This window comes from Triticum dicoccoides, chromosome 7A, assembly GCF_002162155.2.
Source record: "Triticum dicoccoides isolate Atlit2015 ecotype Zavitan chromosome 7A, WEW_v2.0, whole genome shotgun sequence".
NCBI classification, from domain to species: Eukaryota; Viridiplantae; Streptophyta; class Magnoliopsida; order Poales; family Poaceae; genus Triticum; species Triticum dicoccoides.
The window spans coordinates 731,469,486-731,486,388 of record NC_041392.1 but is presented as its reverse complement, the minus strand read 5'-3'; the positions used below and the strand labels follow the sequence as shown (position 1 = coordinate 731,486,388).

The following is a 16,903-nucleotide window of genomic DNA, read 5'->3' as shown; positions in this document are numbered from 1 at the left end:
GCCCTAGGCAGCGCCTCTCTCTTTCCCGTATGGCCCAATAAGGCCCAATACTTTTCCCGGCGAATTCCCGTAACTCTCCGGTACTCCGAAAAATACCCGATTCACTCGGAACCTTTCCGAAGTCCGAATATAGTCGTCCAATATATCGATCTTTACGTCTCGACCATTTAGAGACTCCTCGTCATGTCCCCGATCTCATCCGGGACTCCGAACTCCTTCAGTACATCAAAACTCATAAACTCATAATATAACTGTCATCGAAACCTTAAGCATGCGGACCCTACGGTCCGAGAACAATGTAGACATGACCGAGACACGTCTCCGGTCAATAACCAATAGCGGAACCTGGATGCTCATATTGGCTCCTACATATTCTACGAAGAACTTTATCGGTCAGACCGCATAACAACATACGTTGTTCCCTTTGTCATCGGTATGTTACTTGCCCGAGATTCGATCGTCGGTATCTCAATACCTAGTTCAATCTCGTTACCGGCAAGTCTCTTTACTCGTTTTGTAATACATCATCTCGCAACTAACTCATTAGTTGCAATGCTTGCAAGGCTTAAGTGATGTGCATTACCGAGAGGGCCCAGACATACCTCTCCGACATTCGGAGTGACAAATCCTAATCTCGAAATACGCCAACCCAACATGTACCTTTGGAGACACCTGTAGAGCTCCTTTATAATCACCCAGTTACGTTGTGACGTTTGGTAGCACACAAAGTGTTCCTCTGGCAAACGGGAGTTGCATAATCTCATAGTCATAGGAACATGTTTAAGTCATGAAGAAAGCAATAGCAACATACTAAACGATCAAGTGCTAAGCTAACGGAATGGGTCATGTCAATCAGATCATTCATCTAATGATGTGATCCCGTTAATCAAATAACAACTCTTTGTCCATGGTTAGGAAACATAACCATCTTTGATTAACGAGCTAGTCAAGTAGAGGCATACTAGTGACACTCTGTTTGTCTATGTATTCACACATGTATTATGTTTCCGGTTAATACAATTCTAGCATGAATAATAAATATTTATCATGAAATAAGGAAATAAATAATAACTTTATTATTGCCTCTAGGGCATATTTCCTTCGGTCGGAGCATAATTTATTTATTGATTGTCTTCCTTATGAGTGGCGGTCGGGGATGGGCGATGGTATTTTCCTACCAATCTATCCCCCTAGGAGCATGCGCGTAATACTTTACTTTGATAACTTCTAGATTTTTGCAATAAGTATATGAGTTCTTTATGACTAATATTGAGTCCATGGATTATATGCACTTTTTCCCATCCTTCCACCATTGCTAGCCTCTCTAAGCGGTGCATTAAGGACATAATTCTTCTGTACAGCAATGAGGATAAACCTCAGATCACGGATCCAATCCGCATCATTGCTACTAACATTTTTCAACACAATTTTCTCTAGGAACATATCAAAATAAACACAGGGAAGCAACAACGCGAGCTATTGATCTACAACATAGATATGCTAATACTACCAGGACTAAGTTCATGATAAATTATAGTTCAATTAATCATATTACTTAAGAACTCCCACTTAGATAGACATCCCTCTAATCCTCTAAGTGATCACGTGATCCAAATCAACTAAACCATATCCGATCATCACATGAGATGGAGTAGTTTCATTGGTGAACATCACTATGTTGATCATATCTACTATATGATTCACGCTCGACCTTTCGATCTCCGTGTTCCGAGGCCATATTTGTATATGCTTGGCTCGTCAAGTATAACCTGAGTATTCCGCGTGTGCAACTGTTTTGCACCCGTTGTATTTGAACGTAGAGCCTATCACACCCGATCATCATGTGGTGTCTCAGCACGAAGAACTTTCGCAACGGTGCATACTCAGGGAGAACACTTCTTGATAATTTAGTGAGAGATCATCTTATAATGCTACCGTCAATCAAAGCAAGATAAGATGCATAAAAGATAAACATCACATGCAATCAATATAAGTGATATGATATGGCCATCATCATCTTGTGCTTGTGATCTCCATCTCCGAAGCACCGTCATGATCACCATTGTCACCGGCGCGACACCTTGATCTCCATCGTAGTATCGTTGTCGTCTCGCCAATCTTATGCTTCCACGACTATCGCTACCGCTTAGTGCTAAAGTAAAGCATTACAGCGCGATTGCATTGCATACAATAAAGCGACAACCATATGGCTCCTGCCAGTTGCCGATAACACGGTTACAAAACATGATCATCTCATACAATAAAATTTAGCATCATGTCTTGACAATATCACATCACAACATGTCCTGCAAAAACAAGTTAGGCGTCCTCTACTTTGTTGTTGCAAGTTTTATGTGGCTGCTACGGGCTTAAGCAAGAACCAATCTTACCTACGCATCAAAACCACAACGATAGTTTGTCAAGTTGGTGATGTTTTAACCTTCGCAAGGACCAGGCGTAGCCACACTCGGTTCAACTAAAGTTGGAGAAACTGACACCCGCCAGCCACCTGTGTGCAAAGCATGGCGGTAGAACCAGTCTCGCGTAAGCGTACGCGTAATGTCGGTCCGGGCCGCTTTATCCAACAATACCGCCGAACCAAAGTATGACATGCTGGTAAGCAGTATGACTTATATCGCCCACAACTCACTTGTGTTCTACTCGTGCATATAACATCAAACCATAAAAACCTAGGCTCGGATGCCACTGTTGGGGAACGTAGTAATTTCAAAAAAATTCCTATGCACACGCAAGATCATGGTGATGCATAGCAACGAGATGGGAGAGTGTTGTCTACGTAGCCTCGTAGACCGAAGCGGAAGCGTTGACGCAACGTAGAGGAAGTAGTCGTACGTCTTCCCAATCCGACCGATCCAAGCACCGTTACTCCGGCACCTCCAAGTTCTTGGCACACGTTCAGCTCGATGACGATCCCCGGGCTCCGATCCAGCAAAGCGTCGGGGGGGGGGGAGTTCCGTCAGCATGACGGCATGGTGACGATCTTGATGTTCTACCGTCGCAGGGCTTCGCCTAAGCACTGCAACAATATGAACGAGGTGGAATATGGTGGAGGGGGGCACCGCACACGGCTAAGGAACGATCACGAAGATCAACTTGTGTGTCCATGGGGTGCCCCCTGCCCCCGTATATAAAGGAGTGGAGGAGGGGACGGCCGGCCCTCTCTATGGCGCGCCCTAGGGGATTCCTACTCCCACCGGGAGTAGGATTCCTCCTTTTCCTAGTCCAACTAGGAGTCCTTCCAAGTATTAGGAGTAGGAGACAAGGAAAGGGAAGGGAGAAGGGAAAAAAAGGAGGGGGCGCGGCCCCTCCCCTTAGTCCAATTCGGACTAGGCCTTGGGGGGGGGCGTGCGGCCTGCCCTAGGCAGCGCCTCTCTCTTTCCCGTATGGCCCAATAAGGCCCAATACTTTTCCCGGCGAATTCCCGTAACTCTCCGGTACTCCGAAAAATACCCGATTCACTCGGAACCTTTCCGAAGTCCGAATATAGTCGTCCAATATATCGATCTTTACGTCTCGACCATTTCGAGACTCCTCGTCATGTCCCCGATCTCATCCAGGACTCCGAACTCCTTCGGTACATCAAAACTCATAAACTCATAATATAACTTTCATCGAAACCTTAAGCATGCGGACCCTACGTTTCGAGAACAATGTAGACATGACCGAGACACGTCTCCGGTCAATAACCAATAGCGGAACCTGGATGCTCATATTGGCTCCTACATATTCTACGAAGATCTTTATCGGTCAGACCGCATAACAACATACGTTGTTCCCTTTGTCATCGGTATGTTACTTGCCCGAGATTCGATCGTCGGTATCTCAATACCTAGTTAAATCTCGTTACCGGCAAGTCTCTTTACTCGTTCTGTAATACATCATCTCACAACTAACTCATTAGTTGCAATGCTTGCAAGGCTTAAGTGATGTGCATTACCGAGAGGGCCCAGAGATACCTCTCCGACATTCGGAGTGACAAATCCTAATCTCGAAATACGCCAACCCAACATGTACCTTTGGAGACACCTGTAGAGCTCCTTTATAATCACCCAGTTACGTTGTGACGTTTGGTAGCACACAAAGTGTTCCTCTGGCAAACGGGAGTTGCATAATCTCATAGTCATAGGAACATGTATAAGTCATGAAGAAAGCAATAGCAACATACTAAACGATCAAGTGCTAAGCTAACGGAATGGGTCATGTCAATCAGATCATTCATCTAATGATGTGATCCCGTTAATCAAATAACAACTCTTTGTCCATGGTTAGGAAATATAACCATCTTTGATTAACGAGCTAGTCAAGTAGAGGCATACTAGTGACACTCTGTTTGTCTATGTATTCACACATGTATTATGTTTCCGGTTAATACAATTCTAGCATGAATAATAAATATTTATCATGAAATAAGGAAATAAATAATAACTTTATTATTGCCTCTAGGGCATATTTCCTTCGGTCGGAGCATAATTTATTTATTGATTGTCTTCCTTATGAGTGGCGGTCGGGGATGAGCGATGGTATTTTCCTACCAATCTATCCCCTAAGCATGCGCGTAATACTTTGCTTTGATAACTTCTAGATTTTTGCACTAAGTATATGAGTTCTTTATGACTAATATTGAGTCCATGGATTATATGCACTTTTTCCCATCCTTCCACCATTGCTAGCCTCTCTAAGCGGTGCATTAAGGACATAATTCTTCTGTACAGCAATGAGGATAAACCTCAGATCACGGATCCAATCCGCATCATTGCTACTAACATTTTTCAACACAATTTTCTCTAGGAACATATCAAAATAAACACAGGGAAGCAACAACGCGAGCTATTGATCTACAACATAGATATGCTAATACTACCAGGACTAAGTTCATGATAAATTAAAGTTCAATTAATCATATTACTTAAGAACTCCCACTTAGATAGACATCCCTCTAATCCTCTAAGTGATCACGTGATCCAAATCAACTAAACCATATCCGATCATCACATGAGATGGAGTAGTTTCATTGGTGAACATCACTATGTTGATCATATCTACTATATGATTCACGCTCGACCTTTCGGTCTCCGTGTTCCGAGGCCATATTTGTATATGCTTGGCTCGTCAAGTATAACCTGAGTATTCCGCGTGTGCAACTGTTTTGCACCCGTTGTATTTGAACGTAGAGCCTATCACACCCGATCATCATGTGGTGTCTCAGCACGAAGAACTTTCGCAACGGTGCATACTCAGGGAGAACACTTCTTGATAATTTAGTGAGAGATCATCTTATAATGCTACCGTCAATCAAAGCAAGATAAGATGCATAAAAGATAAACATCACATGCAATCAATATAAGTGATATGATATGGCCATCATCATCTTGTGCTTGTGATCTCCATCTCCGAAGCACCGTCATGATCACCATTGTCACCGGCGCGACACCTTGATCTCCATCGTAGCATCATTGTCGTCTCGCCAATCTTATGCTTCCACGACTATCGCTACCGCTTAGTGCTAAAGTAAAGCATTACAGCGCGATTGCATTGCATATAATAAAGCGACAACCATATGGCTCCTGCCAGTTGCCGATAACACGGTTACAAAACATGATCATCTCATACAATAAAATTTAGCATCATGTCTTGACCATATCACATCACAACATGTCCTGCAAAAACAAGTTAGACGTCCTCTACTTTGTTGTTGCAAGTTTTACGTGGCTGCTACGGGCTTAAGCAAGAACCAATCTTACCTACGCATCAAAACCACAACGATAGTTTGTCAAGTTGGTGATGTTTTAACCTTCGCAAGGACCGGGCGTAGCCACACTCGGTTCAACTAAAGTTGGAGAAACTGACATCTGCCAGCCACCTGTGTGCAAAGCATGGCGGTAGAACCAGTCTCGCGTAAGCGTACGCGTAATGTCGGTCCGGGCCGCTTCATCCAACAATACCGCCGAACCAAAGTATGACATGCTGGTAAGCAGTATGACTTATATCGCCCACAACTCACTTGTGTTCTACTCGTGCATATAACATCAAACAATAAAAACCTAGGCTCGGATGCCACTGTTGGGGAACGTAGTAATTTCAAAAAAATTCCTATGCACACGCAAGATCATGGTGATGCATAGCAACGATATGGGAGAGTGTTATCTACGTACCCTCGTAGACCGAAGCGGAAGCGTTGACGCAACGTAGAGAAGTAGTCGTACGTCTTCCCAATCCGACCGATCCAAGCACCGTTACTCCGGCACCTCCAAGTTCTTGGCACACGTTCAGCTCGATGACAATCCCCGGGCTCCGATCCAGCAAAGCGTCGGGGGGGAGTTCCGTCAGCATGACGGCATGGTGACGATCTTGATGTTCTACCGTCGCAGGGCTTCGCCTAAGCACTGCAACAATATGAACGAGGTGAAATATGGTGGAGGGGGGCACCGCACATGGCTAAGGAACGATCACGAAGATCAACTTGTGTGTCCATGGGGTGCCCCCTGCCCCCGTATATAAAGGAGTGGAGGAGGGGACGGCCGGCCCTCTCTATGGCGCGCCCTAGGGGATTCCTACTCCCACCGGGAGTAGGATTCCCCCTTTTCCTAGTCCAACTAGGAGTCCTTCCAAGTATTAGGAGTAGGAGACAAGGAAAGGGAAGGGAGAAGGGAAAAAAAGGAGGGGGCGCGGCCCCTCCCCTTAGTCCAATTCGGACTAGGCCTTGGGGGGGCGCGCGGCCTGCCCTAGGCAGCGCCTCTCTCTTTCCCGTATGGCCCAATAAGGCCCAATACTTTTCCCGGCGAATTCCCGTAACTCTCCGGTACTCCGAAATATACCCGATTCACTCGGAACCTTTCCGAAGTCCGAATATAGTCGTCCAATATATCGATCTTTACGTCTCGACCATTTCGAGACTCCTCGTCATGTCCACGATCTCATCCAGGACTCCGAACTCATTCGGTACATCAAAACTCATAAACTCATAATATAACTGTCATCGAAACCTTAAGCATGCGGACCCTACGTTTCGAGAACAATGTAGACATGACCGAGACACGTCTCCGGTCAATAACCAATAGCGGAACCTGGATGCTCATATTGGCTCCTACATATTCTACGAAGATCTTTATCGGTCAGACCGCATAACAACATATGTTGTTCCCTTTGTCATCGGTATGTTACTTGCCCGAGATTCGATCGTCGATATCTCAATACCTAGTTCAATCTCGTTACCGGCAAGTCTCTTTACTCGTTCTGTAATACATCATCTCGCAACTAACTCATTAGTTGCAATGCTTGCAAGGCTTAAGTGATGTGCATTACCGAGAGGGCCCAGAGATACCTCTCCGACATTCGGAGTGACAAATCCTAATCTCGAAATACGCCAACCCAACATGTACCTTTGGAGACACCTGTAGAGCTCCTTTATAATCACCCAGTTACGTTGTGACGTTTGGTAGCACACAAAGTGTTCCTCTGGCAAACGGGAGTTGCATAATCTCGTAGTCATAGGAACATGTATAAGTCATGAAGAAAGCAATAGCAACATACTAAACGATCAAGTGCTAAGCTAACGGAATGGGTCATGTCAATCAGATCATTCATCTAATGATGTGATCCCGTTAATCAAATAACAACTCTTTGTCCATGGTTAGGAAACATAACCATCTTTGATTAACGAGCTAGTCAAGTAGAGGCATACTAGTGACACTCTGTTTGTCTATGTATTCACACATGTATTATGTTTCCGGTTAATACAATTCTAGCATGAATAATAAATATTTATCATGAAATAAGGAAATAAATAATAACTTTATTATTGCCTCTAGGGCATATTTCCTTCGGTCGGAGCATAATTTATTTATTGATTGTCTTCCTTATGAGTGGCGGTCGGGGATGAGCGATGGTATTTTCCTACCAATCTATCCCCCTAGGAGCATGCGCGTAATACTTTGCTTTGATAACTTCTAGATTTTTGCACTAAGTATATGAGTTCTTTATGACTAATATTGAGTCCATGGATTATATGCACTTTTTCCCATCCTTCCACCATTGCTAGCCTCTCTAAGCGGTGCATTAAGGACATAATTCTTCTGTACAGCAATGAGGATAAACCTCAGATCACGGATCCAATCCGCATCATTGCTACTAACATTTTTCAACACAATTTTCTCTAGGAACATATCAAAATAAACACAGGGAAGCAACAACGCGAGCTATTGATCTACAACATAGATATGCTAATACTACCAGGACTAAGTTCATGATAAATTAAAGTTCAATTAATCATATTACTTAAGAACTCCCACTTAGATAGACATCCCTCTAATCCTCTAAGTGATCACGTGATCCAAATCAACTAAACCATATCCGATCATCACATGAGATGGAGTAGTTTCATTGGTGAACATCACTATGTTGATCATATCTACTATATGATTCACGCTCGACCTTTCGGTCTCCGTGTTCCGAGGCCATATTTGTATATGCTTGGCTCGTCAAGTATAACCTGAGTATTCCGCGTGTGCAACTGTTTTGCACCCGTTGTATTTGAACGTAGAGCCTATCACACCCGATCATCATGTGGTGTCTCAGCACGAAGAACTTTCGCAACGGTGCATACTCAGGGAGAACACTTCTTGATAATTTAGTGAGAGATCATCTTATAATGCTACCGTCAATCAAAGCAAGATAAGATGCATAAAAGATAAACATCACATGCAATCAATATAAGTGATATGATATGGCCATCATCATCTTGTGCTTGTGATCTCCATCTCCGAAGCACCGTCATGATCACCATTGTCACCGGCGCGACACCTTGATCTCCATCGTAGCATCATTGTCGTCTCGCCAATCTTATGCTTCCACGACTATCGCTACCGCTTAGTGCTAAAGTAAAGCATTACAGCGCGATTGCATTGCATATAATAAAGCGACAACCATATGGCTCCTGCCAGTTGCCGATAACACGGTTACAAAACATGATCATCTCATACAATAAAATTTAGCATCATGTCTTGACCATATCACATCACAACATGTCCTGCAAAAACAAGTTAGACGTCCTCTACTTTGTTGTTGCAAGTTTTACGTGGCTGCTACGGACTTAAGCAAGAACCAATCTTACCTACGCATCAAAACCACAACGATAGTTTGTCAAGTTGGTGATGTTTTAACCTTCGCAAGGACCGGGCGTAGCCACACTCGGTTCAACTAAAGTTGGAGAAACTGACATCCGCCAGCCACCTGTGTGCAAAGCATGGCGGTAGAACCAGTCTCGCGTAAGCGTACGCGTAATGTCGGTCCGGGCCGCTTCATCCAACAATACCGCCGAACCAAAGTACGACATGCTGGTAAGCAGTATGACTTATATCGCCCACAACTCACTTGTGTTCTACTCGTGCATATAACATCAAACAATAAAAACCTAGGCTCGGATGCCACTGTTGGGGAACGTAGTAATTTCAAAAAAATTCCTATGCACACGCAAGATCATGGTGATGCATAGCAACGAGATGGGAGAGTGTTATCTACGTACCCTCGTAGACCGAAGCGGAAGCGTTGACGCAACGTAGAGAAGTAGTCGTACGTCTTCCCAATCCGACCGATCCAAGCACCGTTACTCCGGCACCTCCAAGTTCTTGGCACACGTTCAGCTCGATGACAATCCCCGGGCTCCGATCCAGCAAAGCGTCGGGGGGGAGTTCCGTCAGCATGACGGCATGGTGACGATCTTGATGTTCTACCGTCGCAGGGCTTCGCCTAAGCACTGCAACAATATGAACGAGGTGAAATATGGTGGAGGAGGGCACCGCACATGGCTAAGGAACGATCACGAAGATCAACTTGTGTGTCCATGGGGTGCCCCCTGCCCCCGTATATAAAGGAGTGGAGGAGGGGACGGCCGGCCCTCTCTATGGCGCGCCCTAGGGGATTCCTACTCCCACCGGGAGTAGGATTCCCCCTTTTCCTAGTCCAACTAGGAGTCCTTCCAAGTATTAGGAGTAGGAGACAAGGAAAGGGAAGGGAGAAGGGAAAAAAAGGAGGGGGCGCGGCCCCTCCCCTTAGTCCAATTCGGACTAGGCCTTGGGGGGGCGCGCGGCCTGCCCTAGGCAGCGCCTCTCTCTTTCCCGTATGGCCCAATAAGGCCCAATACTTTTCCCGGCGAATTCCCGTAACTCTCCGGTACTCCGAAATATACCCGATTCACTCGGAACCTTTCCGAAGTCCGAATATAGTCGTCCAATATATCGATCTTTACGTCTCGACCATTTCGAGACTCCTCGTCATGTCCACGATCTCATCCAGGACTCCGAACTCATTCGGTACATCAAAACTCATAAACTCATAATATAACTGTCATCGAAACCTTAAGCATGCGGACCCTACGTTTCGAGAACAATGTAGACATGACCGAGACACGTCTCCGGTCAATAACCAATAGCGGAACCTGGATGCTCATATTGGCTCCTACATATTCTACGAAGATCTTTATCGGTCAGACCGCATAACAACATACGTTGTTCCCTTTGTCATCGGTATGTTACTTGCCCGAGATTCGATCGTCGATATCTCAATACCTAGTTCAATCTCGTTACCGGCAAGTCTCTTTACTCGTTCTGTAATACATCATCTCGCAACTAACTCATTAGTTGCAATGCTTGCAAGGCTTAAGTGATGTGCATTACCGAGAGGGCCCAGAGATACCTCTCCGACATTCGGAGTGACAAATCCTAATCTCGAAATACGCCAACCCAACATGTACCTTTGGAGACACCTGTAGAGCTCCTTTATAATCACCCAGTTACGTTGTGACGTTTGGTAGCACACAAAGTGTTCCTCTGGCAAACGGGAGTTGCATAATCTCATAGTCATAGGAACATGTATAAGTCATGAAGAAAGCAATAGCAACATACTAAACGATCAAGTGCTAAGCTAACGGAATGGGTCATGTCAATCAGATCATTCATCTAATGATGTGATCCCGTTAATCAAATAACAACTCTTTGTCCATGGTTAGGAAACATAACCATCTTTGATTAACGAGCTAGTCAAGTAGAGGCATACTAGTGACACTCTGTTTGTCTATGTATTCACACATGTATTATGTTTCCGGTTAATACAATTCTAGCATGAATAATAAATATTTATCATGAAATAAGGAAATAAATAATAACTTTATTATTGCCTCTAGGGCATATTTCCTTCGGTCGGAGCATAATTTATTTATTGATTGTCTTCCTTATGAGTGGCGGTCGGGGATGAGCGATGGTATTTTCCTACCAATCTATCCTCCTAGGAGCATGCGCGTAATACTTTGCTTTGATAACTTCTAGATTTTTGCAATAAGTATATGAGTTCTTTATGACTAATATTGAGTCCATGGATTATATGCACTTTTTCCCATCCTTCCACCATTGCTAGCCTCTCTAATACCGCGCACTTTTTCCCATCCTTCTATATTTTGTTATCTTCTATCCTTCCATATGCATGCTTGATTGCATTTTATAATCATTTTTTCTTGGATGCAAGACTTGTATGCTTCCACCACAAAAACAATATACTTGGATACTTCCAGGGCATTTGATAACCTATTGCATAATAGTGGCGAGAGCTAACCCAGCTCACCCAGTATTATTATCAGTGAAAAAATATCACGATATAGTGTCCCTAATAGAACGCTATAGCGTTCTATAGCGTTCTGGGCAAAGGCTTGCTAAATAAATCCATGTACAGTGTATCGCTAATAGCATGCTATAGCACGAAATAGCACGCTAATAATGTATTTCAGGGGTCGCGCTATTTTATCATAGCATCATTGATTATTATCCTTTCCTGTTTCTAAAGTGAGCACACGATCACACTTTTTTTTTACAATGAGCAGATCAAATAGTTGGTATGATTTACAGAAAACCACCACATTGATGCCTTCTTTAGCAGAAAACACCGGTTTACAAATTTGGGACAAAATAAGTGATTCTCAGTCTAATCTAAAAAACGTTGATTTGTGGCTTAGGTCATTTTGTTAATGAATATGAAATGTGGGTCTTGCATTTATTGACATGGCGTCCACGGCAGAGCATAGCATCCGCAGAAACGGTAAAGAGAAGATGCAGCATCCGCAGAACGTGCTGAGCTTTTCTAGGAGGATCTCTTTGGTCCAATGCTTTCGGCTTGGGTGGTGGGATCGCTCCGCGGCAGAGCATAGTGATCCTATCCTTGATAAGAAATTGTGCCTTCTCCTCAGGTATCGCTTACCATGAACTGTCTTGTGGGCTGCTATGCTTGGGGCGATGATGTGTGGTTGATATCACAGGTCCTTGCTGGAATATCCACAAGGTATGTAAAGTTTCTTGATATCACAAAATATACTCCCAAACGAGAGTGACTAGGAAAACAATTTGCATACAACACTATCTCCTATAATTTCTTCTTTCTCTTTGGGCATATCCTACAAGTCCATTTGTTTACTGCCTCTCTCTGCTTGCTCTCATGTCTAGCAGTAATCTTACCCTTTATACATTCCATCATTGAAATCACAGGGAACTCCCTTGCTTCCAATATGTAGCTGCAATGCATTGCAAATAAATGATTAAATGACAACACAATACAACGCAAATCAATAGAAAGCACAGTACTGCAATTTACCTATTGTATAAACAAACCACGCCATCTAGGATGTCCTTCCCAGGCAATAATCAGTACACTTGTAGCTCGGGACTAGTAATGTCATATCCCAAATGTTGCAATATGAAATTAATCACATCCCTAGACCACGTGTTGGCATCACAATTGTCATACTCCTCTTGAGTGCTTCCCAAAATGTCCTTCTATCATCCAGCCCACAAAATATGCCATTTTGTTCAAAGACCGCTGTAAAGAAATTGGAATATTCTCCTGCAAGTAGAAGTACACAATTGTTGTTCAAGAAATCATCCGATTTATCGCTACTTGGGGGGTGGCCGATAAGATTATGCCTTATCTTCATTGTTTATCGTTTGGGCCGATTTATCGCTCTGACAAGCGATTTATAGGGAATCTATCAATAAATTGGGCCTATTCCTAGCACTATTTTTGCAGAAACTATGTTTATTTGTGTTTTGTGGACCTGGTTATGCAGTATGTACTATTTTCCTATTTTTATTTTTTCATTGTACGAGGATTCAAATGCTAGGAATCAAGGTAACACTTCTATGCAATGTTTTTGGTGTTGAATATAAGATATTTTCGTGTTGGAAACCTAAGATTTGCAGAAAATGACCGATAAATAGTCGGCCGATAAAATTGATTAATCAGCCGATTTCCGATTAATCTCTAATCCCCAGCTGACCGAGACGACAACGATAAGCGATATCCTCAACATTGCCTTTACTGAAAAATGTTTACAACATCACTGCATTTCAGTAAATTCGACCACTGAATTATGAACATATATGAAAAAACTATAGTACACTGATCTCTGCCACTCAATTCTGAACCTATATCAATTCTGAAACTGCAGTACAATATTTTAATGTATGAACTTTTATTTTGTACACTATGATTTTTTAATACAAACTTAGCTTTTAATGTAGGCTAAACTAGTTTTTAATACACACATACCGTTTTTTCTGTATGTAGTAAACTTTTTTAAAATAGAAAACTTTTTTAAAATCACTATGAACACCTTTTTATACAAATTTAATTTTTATTATGTACGGTCAGCTTTTTAAAATATATGACGAATTTTTTTCCAATAGATACGGAATTTTTTTTAATATAATTTGATGTACATGATAATTTTTCTAAATATATGTTGAACTTTTAAAAATAAATGATGAAGTTTTTTAAAATAACGATGACATTTTTTCAATATATAATGAACATTTTCTTACAAGAAAAGTCTTTTTGTGGTTGACATTTATTCCCCTGTGTTTAAGAACCAGAGCCACTTGGTCAAAACCCAAAAATGCCAATAAAACCCAGAAACGCGCCAATTTTCTCGAGCACATGGTATGCGTCCGCCCAGCACACCAACGACGACAGAGTACTTGACGTGGTTCTCGCCCGTGTCGCCGCACCTGTCACATCACTTTCCGCTTGGTACCATTGCCGCTGTCGCGCGTTGGGTTGTTGACAACGTTGAGTTTATGGCCATGGAGGTCTCCAAAGTGACATGCTATGCTTCCTCCTCCACCTGGACCTCACCCGCCACGAGCTGCTCGTCGATAATGTCGAGGCAACCTCGTGCCGACGATGCTAGAAGCCCAGCGTGCTCCTACGAAGCGGGAGCTGGGATGTGGAGCACCTAAGCACTGGGACGAGGACACAACAACATCCATTCCTCCAACTGTTTTTTTTTTCGTTTACACGCATGAACAATCATTTTACTCTAATTTTTAATTGGTTTATTTAAAAATAGGAAAAATAATAGAAAAATACAAAGTGAAATAATAAAAGAAAGAAGAAAACAAAATAAAAATAATCAACAAACTCAATCGATCTAGTAATACCTCTCTAAAAGGAAAATTTTGAGATCAATGCTAATAGGGTCATCCCATGTTAGCATGCCATCGGCTAGTGCCTTTCAGGGGCGGGTCCAGAAATTTGAGTATAGGGGGGCCAAAAATCCAATGACCGGGGGACCAAGAAGCAATGATCGGATAAGCGAAATAATGTAGAAATGTGATAAATCTTAATATAATATGAATATCTAATGTAACAACATCTGTCTTGTGACCCAATGAAAAAATTATGAAGACTATAGTTCTACAGCCATATTTTTAACAAAGAAGGGGGAACGATTTCCATTAAGGAAAACCAAAAGCGAACTACAAGCACCGATTTATCGACATAGTCAATAAATTTATGTATGCCCTAAAAAGACTGCCACGCAGAAGATAGACGGGACGTCCAAGGATTGAAAAGCCTGAATTGATGTTTACAGTGTCTCGTGATTTCTCTTCATAATTAACTGTCGAGATACAAATCTCAAAACTAGAATCTGTTGTATAAATTTGACATGAGAGAACGGAGAGAGATTATTATACAGTAATTGAAATAGATTACTCCACGCAAGAAAAGAAAAAAAAAAGACAGGTTACTGGATAGTGTTCACCTTTTGATTGGAGTGTGGAGAATTGGTGAGTGCAGCGCGCCCTGTTGCAGCACCTGGGTCGCCATCAAATCTGATCGCAAGCAGTTTTGAGGAGGGCAGCGGCGGAACCTAATGGCCCTCATGCGCTAATCACGGGACAGATCACAGACACATCGAGGTTGTTTGCAAACACACACACACTTGGGAGTTGATTTTCACTTTCCGTGAGTGAACTCTCATGTGGGTGAAGATTGAAGAGACGACAGTGGTAATCACCTGATACGATTACGATTTACACTTGTATGATAGTTCATCGTGTGTTTGTGTTCCATCTTCCATGCGCGAGCGAAATATACGATTTGCGAGAGTAAAGAGACACCAGCAGTCTGCTATGGAAATGGAACAAAAGCCTTTGCTTTGCTTTGCATTAATCCGTTGATCGATTGGTGTATGTACACTTGAGGGTTTGGACAGGATCAGAATGATCCTCCAAAAAAAGACTAGACTACGCTACTACACTAGCTAGGGCATTGAGTTGGATCAGCAGTAGGTCTGGGTCTGGATGTTGAGGAGCGCGACCCTGGTGTGCAGGATGCTCCGGAACACCTTGTCGCTGCCGGTCTCGATGTCGGCGGCGCACGCCTCGACCTCCTCCAGCCTCTCCAGGGCGGCCACCTCCTTGTCCTCCTCGGAGGCGGCCTTGGCCCGCATGACGAGGGCCCTGAGCGAGGACGCCGCGGTGGTCTTCTTGGAGGTGGCGGCGGCGGACACGGCCTCGACGGAGGAGAACACGGCGGCAGACGCGCACGCGGCGGTGGCCACGGCCTCGGCGAGCACCCCGGACACCTCCACCTCCGCGGCGCTGGTGGACGCGGACGGCGTGGGGAACTTGGCCACCACGCGCACGGAGGCGGCCAGGCGGGCCAGCTCCTTCTCGGCGCGGCGGAGGGACCGGACTGCGGATGACAGCCTGTTGTCGTCGCGGCGCCGGAGCGCGGCCTGCGCCTCGGCGGCGTGGGCGCGGAGCTCGAGGAGCGACTCCTGGAACGCGCCGTGGGCGTCGGCGAGGTTCAGGAAGCCGTCGAGGAGGCAGTCGGCGGTGTTGGACCCGCTCTCTAACGCGGCGCGGGCCTCGGGGAGGAGCAGGAGCTCGGCGAGCGCGGCGTGGAGCGCGTCGAGGCGGGCGAGGCCCGTGGAGGGCGCGCTGGGGGCGGCGATCCAGGCGCGGACGGCGGAGATGTGGGTGGCGAGGTGGGAGAGGAGCGGGTGGGAGTGGCAGGGGAGGGAGACGGAGCGGACGTGGTAGGCCGCGGCGCGGGCCCTGGAGGCGCGCGCCGGGCTGAGCGGGAAGGAGATGGAGCGGCCGAAGCTGGGCGCCATTGCTTGCCGCTGCCGGAGCGAGCTAGCTGGAGGAGCCTAGACGGTTGACTTGCTGCTGCTGCTTGCGCTTGCTCGCTGTGATGAATGATGAGAGGGACGTGGTGGCGTCGGGTATATAAAGCGGGAGAGCGGCGCCGGCCATGGGGCGAGCGACACGGTGGGTGGGGACTGGGGAGAGCGCGTGCGCCGATGCCATCGCGGCGCGTCTGCGGCTCTGTGCATGTGCACGTTTGGGCGGTTGGTGGCGGGAGGGGGACAGGATCCGCGGGGAGCGCGCGGGGACGCGTGGACCTGTAGCTCGATCCACCTGCAGCGCGTGCTCCAGTGCAGCGGCGAGGTCGCCTCACCTCACATGCGGCGGGGACGCGCTGTGGTCACCGTGGCGCGCCACGACTCCCCGGGGCGCCGAGGGGTAGGTGTGGCCGTGCCGCTGGCCATACGCGT

At 45.1% G+C, this 16,903-nt stretch overlaps 1 protein-coding gene across 1 annotated transcript; it reads right to left on the bottom strand.

Moving 5' to 3' along the window:
• Positions 1-15,473: 15,473 nt before the first annotated feature.
• On the bottom strand, positions 15,474-16,698 carry LOC119328157. The gene has a single exon (XM_037601178.1). The coding sequence runs from the start codon at positions 16,457-16,459 to the stop codon at positions 15,620-15,622; it is 840 nt and encodes a 279-aa protein (XP_037457075.1). The 5' UTR covers positions 16,460-16,698; the 3' UTR covers positions 15,474-15,619.
• Between the last annotated feature and the right edge of the window lie 205 nt (positions 16,699-16,903).